The 16153-nt window shown below is 37.4% G+C and overlaps 2 protein-coding genes across 2 annotated transcripts; one reads left to right on the top strand and one right to left on the bottom strand.

The window, feature by feature from the left end:
• Window positions 1-4171: 4171 nt before the first annotated feature.
• LOC130411615 (calcium homeostasis modulator protein 1) lies at window positions 4172-8992 on the bottom strand. Its single transcript, XM_056736390.1, has 3 exons — window positions 8903-8992; window positions 8140-8719; window positions 4172-5033 (listed from the first exon to the last, which is right to left on the bottom strand). Exons 2-3 carry the CDS (start codon window positions 8683-8685, stop codon window positions 4389-4391), a joined length of 1191 nt encoding a protein of 396 aa, XP_056592368.1. The 5' UTR covers window positions 8686-8719; window positions 8903-8992; the 3' UTR covers window positions 4172-4388.
• A 1333-nt stretch (window positions 8993-10325) lies between these two features.
• LOC130408030 (inositol 1,4,5-trisphosphate receptor-interacting protein) lies at window positions 10326-14561 on the top strand. Its single transcript, XM_056731431.1, has 2 exons — window positions 10326-10423; window positions 11325-14561. The coding sequence occupies exon 2, from the start codon at window positions 11326-11328 to the stop codon at window positions 13171-13173; it is 1848 nt and encodes a 615-aa protein (XP_056587409.1). The 5' UTR covers window positions 10326-10423; window position 11325; the 3' UTR covers window positions 13174-14561.
• The last annotated feature ends 1592 nt before the right edge of the window (window positions 14562-16153 follow it).

Below are 16153 nucleotides of genomic sequence, written 5' to 3' on the forward strand. Positions count from 1 at the left end.
AGAGTATCTGCCATATCTGTTAGGGAGACTCTGTTAGGGAGTACATCACGTTTTATTTTATTCTGCTGTTATCTTTATTTGTGTTTGTTTACACACTAGCACTATTTGTATAAATGCAAATGCTTTGGCAATACGAATGTATATTTTGTCATGCCAATAAAGCACACTTAAAATGCAATTGAGAGAGAGAGAGAAAGAGAGTGGTGACATTTATGCAGCGCATCAGATCAGATGTAGATCATGTTGCTGTATGACCTACAAAAGCACTAAGTTAAATAGCTTTAGTACTTGCAGTTGTTTTGTGTAGTTTTGCATGGTTGCCAGGCATATTTACAGAAAATACATGTTATAGACTAACAAACCGTAGATGCATAAGAAAAGTGTATAAGGAAAAATTAAATGATGGAAAATATTAAAATGTGAAAGTTGCTTTTTTCATGCAGCAGAGACATATCAGTGAATATCAGTCTTGTTCACAAATCTGTTGTTTCTGCTTTGGAGGATTTGTAGAGCACAAGTTGTGTAGACAACTTTTATTGCACTCTTATAGTGGATCTTTGTGGATTGTGGTACTTTGCAGCATCATGTTTGGTAAATGTGTGACCATTATGAATTTTATGAACAATTTGAAAAGGTAATTTCAAAGAAATATACAATGAGAGAAAAACAACTTTAAGAAATGACCAAAGCTACCAGCCCCCCGACAATAGTGAGAGATTCTGCTCTAGAGACAACAGCTGCTCGCCTAACAACCATGTGCTCTGTCTCTCTCTCTCTCTCTCTCTCTCTCTCTCTCTCTCTCTCTCTCTCAGCTCATGAGTTCAGTTTCAGGTTAAACAGCTTATTTACTGCATATCTAACAAAACACGGATTGCATTTCATTTTAGTTTTACACATACATGGGTTTAAGGTCAAAAGATACTCCAGGCAGTACTCAGAAAGATCATTTTCTTACATTTTCATGACGGTTTTGACTATTTAAAAAAGTTTCCTATGTTCACTTAAGCATTGTGTGATGTTGTCAGGCTGAAAAATGTGTGGTCTCGCTGGGTTTGCAATGGTTAAGAAGCCTAGTGAGTAATAAATGGGATAATTAAAGGTCCAGCATGTAATTCTTTTGGAGGATCTATTGACAGAAATGCAGTATAATATACATAACTATGTCTTCGGAGGTGTGCAAGTTTATATTGCAATTTTAGGCCCAAAGCGTATATAAACTTCGAAATGTTTTTATTACCTTAGAATACATTCACCACTGATCCCCTTAAATGAAATTCACAATGTTGTTTCTATAGTAACCCTAAATGGACAAACTCTAAAGAGTGGGATAAGTTATATATTTCTTCGGCAAAGAAACGAAAACGTGTCAACATTTTAGTTTTGTGTCAGCAGTAGTGCTCGGAAAGGTATGGCGTGGAGTGAGCCGTTGGTTGCAATCCTCAACCTCACCACTAGATGCCGCTTAATTCATACACTGGACCTTTAAATGTTTATGTTTGAATGCACTCATTTCAAAAAAGCATTTATTAAAATTTATATCAGTTTATGGGAGGAACATACATACCTGTAACTCACATTAATGTACATTTGGACTTAACATAACGTTTCCAAGTCTGAAATGAGGCCTGTTTTATGAAAGTACCATTGTTGAGGGCATAATGTTTTTTATGGATTTCAATAGCAAGTTCAGAGATATTATGCCCCCTGGTGTCGTAAAGTGCTACAACAAAATCTGTGACTTGGATTTAGGGGCATATAGGGGCGGTTTTCCGGACAGGGATTAGACAAATCCTAGGCTGTGTCTGAAACCATTCCCTATCTCCTAAACAGGTGCGGATTAAAGCACAAATTTGCCTAGGCTGAAGCCTAGGGGCCCCACCTGTTTTAGAGGCCTCTCATTGGTAAGATATTTTTTTTTTATCTACTTCAGTGGGTACACAATTTGACCCTCATTGGCCCACAAGAAAAATAACAAAAAATAAACCGGTCACATCTGTCTAATCAAGTGCAAGTGAAATCATATCAATCATTTAAATTTACGTCACTGCTGTTGCTTGACGTAGACGGCAAACGTCCATTGTACAAAGAAAGTACAATAGTGGAGCACAAAAATGGAAAATACTAAGGTTAAAACAACAACTTGACTAAGATGGACTGGCAGCACTCCTTGGCTAACATCGGTACTGCCGTTAAAACAACTGCAACGGGGTTTCTTAGCTGTAGCAGCAGTTAGCTCATTATGTCATCAGAAATATTTCAGGGAGTTATTCCACAATGACATGCATATTATACAGGTTGGTTTATAAAGGCTTTGTTTTATACAGTTTATGTACTGACGTTGGCTGCTCGATATTCGTGAATTTAGGGACTGTCTCTAAAGTTACATATACATATTAAAATAGCTCAATACCATTTAATGAGAATGACTTACAGCCACAAAACTAACTCTACCTTGTTCATGTGTGTGTCAGCTTTAATTCACATCTTTTAGATTTTTATAATATTTCTTATTTATCAGGCGCGCACCTGAGTTTGCGTGACAGCTTTTACATTAGCGATGTTTTATGCAAACCGTGCTCCGTTCTGAAACTAAACTGCAAGCACCTGATAGCAAAGCTGCCTTGGGGCCGCTGACCACCTTGATCTGCCCCTGCTCCTATATAGTGCATTATTTTGGGGGTCCGCCATTTTGTAATGCAGTTCCGAAACCTGAGTGAACTACTTCATTCACTACATTCGTTCAATCTTTTTTTATCCACAACGCAGTTTGATTTTGAGTATATATTCGATGTACACTTGCTCACTAACTATTTCCCATGAATCAACACATGACAACGCTTGATTAGAATCAGCTGGATGAGAGTGACCGTTAATGCTACAAATGCACGTTTATCAGGGGCAGACTGGCCATCTGGCGTACCGGCCACTAACGTATTGGGGCGGAACGGACGCTTTGGCCTCTCTGACGCACGTATTCCAAAAGCTAATGCACAGAGAATGCAAAAGACATGGTACCAAGTGTCATGCCCCCCGCCCGCACAACATGTAACCTACACCCCCTGCTCGACAAAATACGTTAGCACACCCCACAACACCCCCGTCGACAAAAAGATAGCTTTGGGCCTAAAATTGCAAGGGCCAATTTGCCTTCACAGTCCAGCCCTGACGTTTATACACTTGTGTTTGTTCTTTTTGCGTATTTTTGAGAACAAAAAGATTCAATGAATGTTATAGACAGTGGTGCTTTATTTTAAATATATAAAATAATTTTATGAAACGTAATAAACGTTAAAGTAAATAAAAGTGGCAAACATTTGTTTTGTACTCTTTAATAAAAACTAATAAAAAACGTGACAAATAAGGTGAAAATAAACTTTACCATTTTTTGGAGCAATCCATACACAAGTTTAATTTAACCGTTATGTTAAATGTCCAGGACAGTATATACACTCAAGCACAAGTTATATTACGTTAATGTCCGAAATCGTTCACTTATTTTCATTCACTTCTTCCCCATATAGAGGACTCAAATGTCGTTCGCTGTGTAGGGAACAGTGAAGGAGTGAGCGGTTTCAGACACAGCACTAGACTAAGCTAAATGCTAGAGTTGTCCAAACCAAAACAAAAAATCTTGCACTGCCATATCTTAAAGTACATCATTGCCTTTGTGTTGTCTCAAGTAATGTTTTTGGTAAGGCATGTTTGGTAAAACTACTTAAATTTCTTGTTTAAACTAAGGCCTAGTCCTGATTTAAATTCATCCCTGTTTGGGAAACCTCCAATAAATCTTTTTATGCTAATGAGAAATGAAAGCTTGATTTTTACTGACAGTATTGATATTACTATATAACCATTTATACCTATATAGGCTAAATAGAAATCACTGATACCGTTCAGTATAGAAAAATTTGTAAAACGAGACAAAGTGTATACAGATAAAAAACATATTTCTATATTCAAACAAACTTGATGATCTTTATATAATGAACTGTATACAATTCAATTATTCATAACTAATAATTTCATATGACTACTTTCAAATTTGACAGTCTTTCATAAACTAGCATTCACATTGTGTTGTTCAATTGTATTTCGTCACAAATGGATTTCAAAACACAGTTTTTTATTACGTTTAAACCTTTTTCCTAACAAATCAAAGCTTGTGATGATCTGATCATTTTTAAATCTCTATTTGGAAATAAATGGAAAACTTTCTGCCACAACCAAGGAGGCTCAAAATTGTCAATTTAGTTTAGTTTAATTTAGTGCTTTCAGTCTCTGGTTAACTAAACATTTAAATCTACTGGCATAGGACCACTAATGCAATGTCAACGGAAGTGGTTTTTAATGTAAATCTTAAAAAAAAACATGTCTGAGCCGAAACAATCTCAGACTTTACTGTAATACACTGCCCATGGTTTCTGCTGAGCACTGCTTGGAGAAGAGACTCCATTGTTAGTAAGTCCATTCTGGCATGTGCTGTTGTTTGTATAGCTATTTGTTAAACCATTTTTCTTTGGATGAATGTTAGCATTATTACACCCACTGTCCAATTCATTTTGCCCAACATCTAGGCCTGGATTTACATAACCACGCTTTAGGCCATTCAAATGATTTTTATCAGCAATGCCATTTGGTCCAGTAGCTTCTGCAAACTTTTTCAGAGTGAGGGGAGGCTTGCACGCGTGCCAGTCCAATAGTACTTTATTCATAGAGTCCTGTCGACGAACGCCATAAAGTTTGTCTTCTTCAGTAGGAGGTTTTTCCTCGCCGTCCACGGTGTCATCCACACGTGTTTGAGTGGACAAGCTGGGAATCTCACCGCTTACGCCCTCAAAGTACTGCTTGATGCAGATCTTGGCGAAACTTTTGGCATGTTCTGTGCAAGTCTCGTCAAACATCTTGCGCTCAATGTCTAAGTAGTGGGACCAGTATTTCGTTTTGAGGAAGGCGGCTTGTGTGAAGCAGGGCCGGATGGCTCGGACCAAGAATGCAATGGTTGTAATGATCATCAGGAAGACCCATCCACAGGCCTGTAAGGAACATTCAGAAAATAGACAAGAAATCACAGTGTATGATAGCACTCATTCCTGTAGTCAAACTGGTATAGAGCATTCCGCTAGTAATGCAAAGGTCATGGGCTTGATGCCAAGAAACAAACAAAATAATGAAAAAATAGATACACTGTAAGTCAGAGAATGCATTGATATGTAGTAAAATCAGTGAATCAATAAAAACATGTGTGATAACAAAAATACAGCCTATGTGTATGTGGCATGTATATTCATAGGCAAAAATACATGTATATATTTAAGAAATGTGGAATGTATATTTATTTTATATATATATATATAATTAAAAAATATATATAAATATTTTATATAGTCAAATCGATTGTTCATGATCAATCAATTATAACGTTTGTGTTTATATGATTATTAATAATTGTAGTATTTGTACCGTGAGGGAAATAATTATTTGATCCCCTGCTGATTTCGTAAGTTTGCCTGCTTACAAACAAATGAAGGGTCTATCATTTTTATGGTAGGTTAATTTTAACTGATAGAGACAGAATATAAAAATTGTATATAAAGGTTATAAATTGATTTGTATTAAAGTCAGTGAAATAAGTATTTGATCCCCTACCAACTAGCAAGAATTCTGGCTCCACAGATTGGTTACGTGCCTATATGGACCGCAGAATCCTGTCACTTTCAGAAAGTACTCCTAAATCATCTTGTACAGTGGCAATTTCATGGTTTTCTGAATAAATTTGTTATAAAGTGTGATCTGATCTTCATCTAAGTCAAGTGTATTGACAAGGATAATGTGTCTTAAATAATAACACAACCTTTTTTTATCTTTCATGTCTTTATTGAGAACAACAAAAAAAAAAACTCATAGTACTTGTGGGAAAACGTATTTGAACCCTTGAGTTAATGACCTCAAAAAAGCTAATTGGAGTCAGAACAACAGAAGGGCTTCATAAAAACAAAATCCGCCTTTTGGAGTTGCCAAGTCCGAGCCCAGACCTCAACCCAATAGAGATGCTATGGATTGACTTGAAGAGGGCCACACACATGAGACATCCAAAAATATGACCGAGCTAAAGCAGTTATGCCAGGAAGAATGGGTTAAAATTCCTCCTCAACGATGTGCAAATCTGATCCACAGCTACAGAAAGCTCCTGGTTGAGGTTATTGCTGCCAAGGGGTGTCAACCAGTTAATAATTCTAAGGATTCACATACTTTTTACTTTTTTAATGTTGAATGAGTGTGTTCAATTAAGACTGATATGAAGATCAGATCACATTTTCTGAGAAATTTATTCAGGTTCCAATTCCAAAAGGTTCAAATACTTTTTCTTGCCACTGTATAAAGATGCCTGCCAACATAATCTCTATATTCCATTTCAACCTTTCTCCACCAAAATGGTCCAGACAAAATAGGTTTTAAAGGATGTCAGGGACAAGATTGTAGACCTGCACAAACCTTGAATAGGCTACAGACAGAGGCTTGGTGAGGAGACAACTGTTGGTGCCATTATTTTGAAATAGCAGAAATACCAAAATAACTATCAAGTGCCCTTGTTCTGGAGCTCCCTGCAAGATTTCCCCAATGGAGTAAAGATGATCATGCGAGGGTTAAAGATCAGCCCAGAACTACACGGAAGAGGCTTGTTAATGATTTCAAGACAGTTGGGACCACAGTTAGCAAGCAAACCATTGGTAACACGCTGTGCCACACAGTGTTGGGTAAGTTACTATGAAAAAGTAATTAATTACATATTCAATATTTTAATTAGATTACTGTCCAAATTACTCTGTCCAAAAAGTATTTAGTTACTCATTACTAATTACTTTCTATATCCTACATCAACCTTGATTAGTTTAGTGATTCAAGGATAGACATGAAACGGCTTATTTAAATCATTCAAATAAATAATATTATTAACCAAAGTATTACAAATGTGAGAATTATACATTAAAGCACAGATTTTAAAGTAAGACTTTGAATTTTGATGTCAATTACACTATTGCACGCATATATTTCACAAAGTATTTAGTTTAATCACATCAAAAGTAACTGTAATTAAATTACAGAAAACATATGAGTAATCCCTTACTTTATTTTTTCAAGGGGAAAGTAATTAAATTACAGTAACTAATTACCTAGTAGCTAGTTACACCCAACATTGATGCCACAATAGATTGAAATCTTGAAGCACCTGCAAGGTCCTCCTGGCCACCTGGCTTGTCTGAAGTTTTACATTGAACATCAAAATGATTCAGAAAAGGCTTTGCCGAAAGTGCTTCCATTGCTGTGAGACCAAAATTACTCCAGTTTTTGAAAAGAGAGAAACGTTGACTATGACCTCAAGAACACCATCCCTTCAGAGAAGCACAGTGTTGGAAACATTATGCTTTAGGGCTTTTTATCTCTGCTACGGGCACAGGATGATTTCACCGCATTGATAGGCTGAGGGACGGGCCAGTGTACCATAAAATCTAGGACACGAACATCCTCGCTTTACTAGATCACTGAAGATAGGTCTTCAATGTGCCTTTAACATGACAAAGATCCAAAACATATTCCCAAGACAAAGAGTGGCTCAAGGAGAAGCATCTTAAATGTCATAGCCAGTCTCTAGATCCTAGTGCCATAGAACATCTGTGAAGAAGGCTAAAACTTCAATTTGTTGAGCGATTTGTCCACTCCTCTGACAGAGGAGTGGTCAAAAATTGATCCTGAAAAATGTGCAAACCTGGTGACCAACTATCAGAAATGTTTTACCTCTGTGCTTGCCAACAAGGGTTTCTCCATCAAATACAAAGTTATGTTTTCTCGGAGATCAAATACTTATTTCACTGACTGAAATGCAAATCAATTTATAACCTTTATATAAAAAATTTCGCCTAATTTTTTTTTTAAGGATTCTGTCTCTAGCAGTTGAATGTATGTATATGTCTATTCAAACATACATTAAGAACGATTGATAATTTTGGAAGCCCTTATTTTGGAGTTCTGGCTCGAGCTCTGGATTAGCCCCTCCCCAGAAAACAAAATGTAACAATTTATCATATTAAATTATTTATCAGGCAGGGCAACTATTAAAACTAACTTGTAAATTAACCATACCTGTGAAATACACCGTATGTATCTGGTCGCTGCCTCTCTTGATACGACATGCGGGCTGTCAAATATAAGTTTGCATGGGATTTTGGCCAGCGTCTGTGCGAGTTCCGTATCTGAAAGCCCACTTGCATTTTTTCCAAACTCAGTCATATCCAGGTCCATGCTATAAGCACACAAGAAACTTTTACCGTCCATCAGCGTTACTGAAATCCAGACAGCCGGTGCAATGAGGGAACGCTGGGATATGGAGACGCACATGTAGCGCAAGACACTGGGATCCTTCCTTCTTTGACCCTTTGGCCGTTTCCATTCTTCCGCCAACATGGATACGTTGTTGTTCAGTACGAAACCCAGCATGAAGAACCATATGGGTGGAATGACCAGCATGCTTATCCCATAGGAGTAGTTGTATTCTGGCATGCATGGACAGTTGAATTCGAAAGATGTGTAGAGTTGAGCGCTTGCCAGAGCCATGATTCCACATATGCCATTCATAAACGACTCTTGGTTGGATTGGAGAATCTGGGACATCATACGAAATTTATCCATGTTGATTTGTTGGTCGGCTTAGCCTGAGATGCACCTGAATGAAAAAATTGTATATGCATATATTGAATGTATATACATTTGAATGCAAAATGTTTTTAGCCAATGTTTTTTTTTCTTTTGGTCAAGTCGACATGAAACAGCATTCTCAGACATTTGGGGTAATATTTGTATAAATATTTGAAAAATCACAGAAAGATTTACAGCTCGGTCTACTCACAGAATTTTGCAATGCGTTGCTTAGATGTAGATCCCTTTCAGTCAACTCAATGGTACAACTCGTTCGTCCTTGACTCAGAGCAAAAAATTTGTTTATCTGTAGCAGCCCTCGATCACTCTCACACAAACGAACACACTTTCTTTCATGTGATGTAACCTCTGGTTGCTTTCCAATTCTTATTGGCTTCAGGTGAATATGTAATCTGTACGTTTTTGCCTTTCCAACATCATTGAATTTTAAATATTGAAATGTCTTTTTCTGTCCCACTTCATCGTAATTTATATTAAGATACACATGTAGGAAGATTGCATTGCATATTTACATACCAGGTGAGACCATGGTAACAGGCCGTGTGGCCCAGAATACATGCAAAGGTGTTGCCTCACCCTATTCAAATAGAAACTTGTGGTACTCAGTGGAAACCTGGGAAATCATTTTGTAGTTGCCAAAAATGCAACAGATGTACAAAGCTTATTGAGCCAAAGCACAGGAGAATGACTATCAAAAATAAGAGATTACACAAAATATTGAAGAGGAGGTCTGAAAGAATTGAACTATAGCTGTTTGAACATCTGTCAAGTCGCAACACTCGTAGTTCACAGAAAAGGAAGATAATTTCTTGAACAGAAATTGCTTTTTAAAGACCATGAACAGCTCGTTTGGGAGTTCAACAAACCTTTTCCTGGGTTAGTGAAATTAACCCCAAAATGTACTTTGATTCTGCCCTCTAGAAAATGAATAGGGTAATGGGCGGGCCATTTAAACACACACTAAGTGGTAGACCAATCACTGGCTCAGCTTGACCAATCAGAGTGTTTCGGAAGAAAGAACTACATAGAACCAGGAACTCAATAGCCTGTTTTCTGAGAATCTAGATGACATTGGAGAGCACAGATGAAATATGTTTTATATAAAGCATTTTTTGAACAATAGAAACATGAACATCTATTGTTTACAATGTGATAAACATAGTAAAGGCTTTTAAGAATAATTTTTAGGACAAATGAAACTGGCTTTTCAAGTCACTGTAAAACCAATTGCATTTCATATAACTAAAAAAACTAGTTTATCTAATTTCAACTTCTTTTAAGCCAGTTTAAAATACGTTAAATTCCAATGACTTGTAGAGCCAATCTGATTTAATAAAAAAATTGAGAGGGGCTTTTAAACATCAAACTTGTATCTGACTATTTGTACATCTCAATGCTATTAAAAGGACGGTAAAAACAAAAGAGATAGTAAACAAAGATTCAGTTGTACAATATCTAACTTTAATATTTAGCGAAGACAAATAAGACCCATTTTGTTCTCTGTTGCATAAGCTGCAGTCACATTGAGGACCATATCTTTACGGTTACAAACCAGCATGCTACTTTTCAAAAAGAGGAAAGGGTTGTACTCAGTATTCAGGAAGTGTCGCTGTTGGTGTACATCCGCTGTGAGAATTCAGTTGAACAGAATATTTGAATCTGCCACTCTACGTCATATCTATTTTTTTGTTTTAAGTTGTAGTATCAAGAGGTAAGTAAGATAGTTTCATTATATTCTGTATGTATTTAATATTGAAGTAGAAAGTAAATGGCTAAATTAAACAAAATGAATGAATAAATGTTATCTGATAAGTATGAGAGACACCAGTTCCAGGAAATATCTTATTGCTTCTTCAAACATTAACATTAAGAGTTTAGATGGGAAGGAGAGTGTAAAACAAATTGGAATTCTAGAAGAACTCTAGAATCTTTTAGCATTCGTCTTTATTTCTAAACAGGAAATGATGAACAGCTTATGGGGTCAGTTTTTGAAAATAGAGATGTATGCATCACCTGAAAGCTGAGTTATAAGCCTTCCATTGATGGTTTTTTAGGATAGGACAATATTTGGCGAGAAACAACTATTTAAATCTCTGGAATCTGAGGTTGCAAAAATCGAAATATTGACAAAATCGCATTTGAAGTTGTCCATCAGACACGCTGTAGCAGGCCGATGCTAAGAAGAAACATGTTTGTTTTAATGCTCTCTATTGGCTAACCGCTGTAATGACGTTGTGGAGAATAGATCAACCCGAAAGCTTCCTATAGATACCAAACTTGAGTGGGTAATTCCCTAAGAGTCGGCAGTAGGCAATTTTGTGTCACGATTTTGCTGCATTCACTCACAAAAATAAAGTTTTTGTATATTAACACTATAAAATTTTCAAAATATCTTCATAGAACATGATCTTTACTTAATAGAAAGATTTTTGGTATGAAAGAAAAAAAGATTATTTTGCCCCATACGATGTTTTATTGACTGGTTTTGTGATCCAAGGTCACATTTATTAAACAAAATGTATTTATCCCTTCTAGGTAAGTGTGATCATGCATTTAAAATAATTGAACAGTGATGATACAGCTTGGTGAACTGGAATTTATTTTTTTCACAGGATGGAGGACACATTTCTAAATGTGATTTTCGTGGTCGTCACTCTACTTCTTTCAAAAGAGCACAATGTCCTTCATGACCTAGACGATGATGCCATTGTGGGCATGAAAGAACACGAGCGTGTTCTGCTGCAAGAGGGTAAAAAGCTAGAAGAGCTGTCCACAGCCACGAACCTGCCACATTCAAATTGGCAAGTATCCCAAAATCCAGGGGGAGAGGGGGACGTGTCAGATGTTAAACAAATGATGCCAAATGTCAGGACCATGGTGCAACATGAGGAACAAATGTTCCCAGTGGGAGACCAAAACTACTCCTGCCAAACTGCGTTTGCACCAGATGACCAGGAGGAATTGGACGTATCCGCAAACCGGACATCACATATGTCCAATACGGGTCAGATAGACATAGACCAAACGGGGTCCAATGTAGACCAGAACTTCTCGCAGGGGGACGAGGAACTCTTAGAAAAGCCTAAAACAGGCCATATTGACACCCACCATGATAACCAAGCATTGTTTGAGGGCCAAATGACCGATTACAGTTGGTACTTTTGGAAGGCCCTCAGTTTGTTCTCATTTGTACGATTTCTGAAATGGGTCAGGAAACTATATTTCAAACCCCGATCGAAGATGCCTTCATTTCTAAATGGAAAAAATGCAACGTTCTTAAACACCAAAGTCTCCGAAATTGATTACAAGACATTAACTAGCTTCTACGACCAGTGTGTTCAAGTTCCAGTGAGCAAGAGTTGGCAAACTTGCGCGTTTGTAGAAGGTTTTGCGAAGGACCTTTTGGAAACTGTGAGAAATGCGAGACCAGACGTCCAGATTGAAGACTTTGTTGAAGTTGGGAGATTGTATGAGCAATGGCCTTCAAGAAAAGGCCTTGTTTGTGAATATCACGTACCTATTATTCCTCGAAAGCCTTTCAGCTTTAGATTTGAGCTTTTCAGAGACAAGACCACTTTATACAGCAACGTGAACATGGTAAAAGATACCGTATCAAGTATCTGCATTTGCAACGATACAAACCCAGACGCTGACACCCTGTGTCTCCTACATCCAGATAACAAAACCGATAACATAGCAGATGATTATATTAATGATCCTCTGTGCCACGAGGACAGTCCTTACCTTTCTAAAACACGTGCTGGGAAGTGGTTTAGAAATGCGATTAAGAAAGCATGGGAGGAGATCAGTCACAAATACGACTTTGAGCTAATATTTCGTAACACCGAAAGCCCCGGAAGTCTCAAAGTTCGATTCAGATCAGGTAAAGCGATTCTTTTAAACATCACACCTGTGGTTCGGTTTCAAGACTCGGAAGCACACTTGAACTCATATCTCTCTTCGATCATGCATTTGTCGGACACTCATTGGCCCGTATGTTTTGCACGCTGCGAACACAGCCTCCTTCAACACTTCACCAAAATGCTCCCGCGGAATTCTTGTCACATTCGCTGTCTGCAGATCCTCTCCTTCCTACACAATCATCAGATCGGCCTGACCGGTAAATGCGGGCTGACAAGCTACCACTTGAAAAACACACTTTTACATCGGCTGCTGGTCGATACGCCGTCATTGTGGCGACCTGAGCACATCGGACAGAGAATTGACGATGCTTTAACTTTTCTTCAGCAGAAAGTCAAAGTTAAAGTACTTCACCATGCTTTGGTTGGGAATAGTCTCATTCCGAGCGATTTTGGGTTCCCCAAAGAATTCCGAAAGGAAAAACCTATAAATTTATTCCAGCCTCTATTGTCAAATGAAGAGTTTTCCAAAATGGAAAGACACTTAGGCGAGATGTCTAAAAACATACCAGTGCTGATATATGAATACAGCACAAAGTGAGGATAAATGTCAGATGCAAAAAGTATTGTTTCGTAAACGATTTGCAATGCAAGGTTTTCTCAAATTTACTTGAATTCAGATGTTACAGTCAACTGCACAGAACAGAATATCTTGAACCATAACAGATGTTATAATCCTCTAGTATTCATTCGATTCCCAGAACAATTCAAAGTCATTATGACCAGCTACAGAAAAATCAGACATGTAGTCAACAGCTGCTGAAGGTTCCCGGCCCAGATTCAAGTCCCACGACTAACTGATGATCATTGATAGCCTGTTAAAAAAAAGGTAAAGAGTGTGAAGTTTTTGTGCAGCATAAGGAATGGCATCCTGAAATTGTATAGCAAACCATTAACAACTTTGTTCCATTATCAAAAGCAACATAAAGTGAAAGTTCACCCAAAAATGAAAATGATGTCATCGTTCTCTTGTCATTTCACACTTGTTCAGCTTTTTTCCACAGAAAGAAAAAGAATATATTTTGAAGAATGTTGTTAACTTGCTCCTATATACTTGCATTGATTTCATGCCAATTCAACAGAAGTGAATGGGGTTCAGTGTTGTTTGGTTTCCAACTTTCTTCAAAATATTTTGTGTGTTCTGCAGAAGAAAGAAAGCCATACAGGTTTGAAATGACAAGAGTAGTTAGTTAATGATTTTTGGGTAAACTGTAGCTTTAACCAACACAATATTTTTCCTCGTGACATACAGTCTCAATTGTCTCACCAGCTCAAAATACTGTTCTGTAAATATCTCTGTGCAAAGCTGAGAAAGCATTCCTGTAGCTCAGTGGTCAGACCATTGCAATGACGCCAAGATCATGGGTTCAATCTCAGGGATTGTACATACTTAGAAACAAATGTATAATGCAGTGTATGTCGCTTTGGATATAAGCGTCTGGCAAATGCATAAATGTAAATAAAGAAATAAAGATGTAAACTCCACAAAGCTGGCATTCAAATGCATTTCAGAAATCAACTAAATGTTCTTCATTCCTTTGAAAAAGCTTCCAGTCAAAATAGAGCATCAGGTTTGACTGTCGAGAATTTCATTTTTATTGTCATGAAAATGAAAAAGATAAGCATCATCAAATATGTGGTGTTATACTGACCAGAGGCTCTCCGAGAAGCAGGATATGTGGATTTACAGCAGTCACAAAGAGAAGCATCACCATACAGCTCAGTCCACCTAAAACAGAGGAACATCTTCAATTACACACAGATCTTATAATGTAAAATGTATTTTTTTATTATTTCATCATATACTCATTCTCATGTCATTCCAAACCAGTGTGACTCACTTTCTTCTGCAGCACAAAAACGATGATATTTTGGAGAATGTTGGAAACCAAACAACATTGGCCCCCGTTGGCTTTCATTGTAAAGACATAAAACCACAGAGACATCTCAAAATATCTTCTTGTGTTCCACATAATAAAAGAAGTCAGATTTTTCATGATGTCAAATGAGTTTTCATTTTTTTGGGTGAACTATCCATTTTCAACCAGGAGATTCAAAGAACATTTACTTTAATGTAACTGGGTTATATCTCATAATTCCATAGAGTGTTATAGATGGTTCCAAAATGAGATAACTGAGTTTAAAAAAAAATCAAAAATCATGTTTTTATTATTTTATCAACTGCAGTTTGATTATTATTAATTGGAATGCATTATTAAAAAACATGATTTTTGATATCTTATTTTGGAGCCAAACTCTTCAAATACTTTATAATGTACACTTTACACAGATAGAAAAGGAGAATGATTTGGAAACTCAGATCACATTGAATACACACTTCTTTGTTTGAAGGTTGTATGTGCATGACTTGGTGTAGGATCTTCTGGTACAATTCATAATGCATAAACATGGTCTTTCATGGCAAAAGAAGGATTGTAAAGGGCAAACACAACATGCTCTTTACAAGCCAGTAAGATATGAGAATTAAAGGGACAGTTCACCCAAAAAAGAAAATTTGTGAATGAAAAGAAAACAGTTTGGTTAGTAGTCTGATTTTGATATTGCGTGGAAAGCCAGCCGGGTTAATTATCTGATTGGTGGGATTGGTCATGGCAAACCAGCCGGGTAAGTTTTCTGCACGTGCTCCTCTCGAACTTTGTTAATAAAACCTCATATAGTCCCGCAGAACTGGTTGGTTACAATCATTCAAACAACAAACTTACCATAGAGTCCCATTCCTCTTCTGGATAAATGCAATGCTAAAATAGTGCTATATAGGACTAAAAGTGGTTCTTGGCTTGTAGTCATAGGTGAACCACTTTTAGTGCTGTATAGAACCGTATTTTGGTGCTTCAGTGGTTCTTCAACGGTTCTTTGGGTTGACTGAGGTGCTATATAGAACCCCTGAAGAACCATACAGGGCCCGTTTCTCTATGTTCCTCACTGGTCTTGTGTTCTTGTGTTCTTGCTCTACGTCATCAATAACCATTAAAGTCTGTTCCAATACTCAGGAACACAAGAACACATTAAAGTACCCGGGCCGGATGTGTTCTCGCTATCAAGAATGCGTCGAATGCAGCCTTGCGGGCGTACAGAACTTGCTTGAAGTCCCAGAAGTCACTGCGGGGGGTCACTGCAAGTTCGTTCTTCTGAGGCCGCCTGGCAAGACGGAATAGAGAAACGGCGGCTTTACAGGTTCTTTATACGGAACACCCCAAAGAACATCTGAAGAACCACTTTAGCCCCAAGATATGATGCTACATAGCACTAAAAGGGCTTTGCCTATGATTACGAGCAAGGAACCACTTTTAGTGCTACGTATGACCAATTTTTTGAGTGTACACTTTCATCTTAAGAGAAGACAAGAAAATAGCAGGAGATTTGTAAGGTCAGCTTGACTACAAACACCTGCAGTTAATTGTGTACGAAACAGTTTATAAGGTAAATAGTGACGTCTGCTGGACAAAAGTGGTATTGCAGGGACCAAACACTTCAGGTAGGTTAGTGCATCGAAATATTCC

This window comes from Triplophysa dalaica, chromosome 2, assembly GCF_015846415.1.
Source record: "Triplophysa dalaica isolate WHDGS20190420 chromosome 2, ASM1584641v1, whole genome shotgun sequence".
NCBI lineage: Eukaryota > Metazoa > Chordata > Actinopteri > Cypriniformes > Nemacheilidae > Triplophysa > Triplophysa dalaica.

Excerpts from the sequence above, each read along its gene's own strand:
- LOC130411615 (XM_056736390.1), bottom strand. The coding sequence starts at position 8,685 with ATGGATAAATTTCGTATGATGTCCCAGATTCTCCAATCCAACCAAGAG. Across the intron at positions 5,034-8,139 it reads ACATACGGTGTATTTCACAG|GCCTGTGGATGGGTCTTCCT; the intron begins GTATGGTTAATT and ends TGTTCCTTACAG.
- LOC130408030 (XM_056731431.1), top strand. The coding sequence starts at position 11,326 with ATGGAGGACACATTTCTAAATGTGATTTTCGTGGTCGTCACTCTACTT.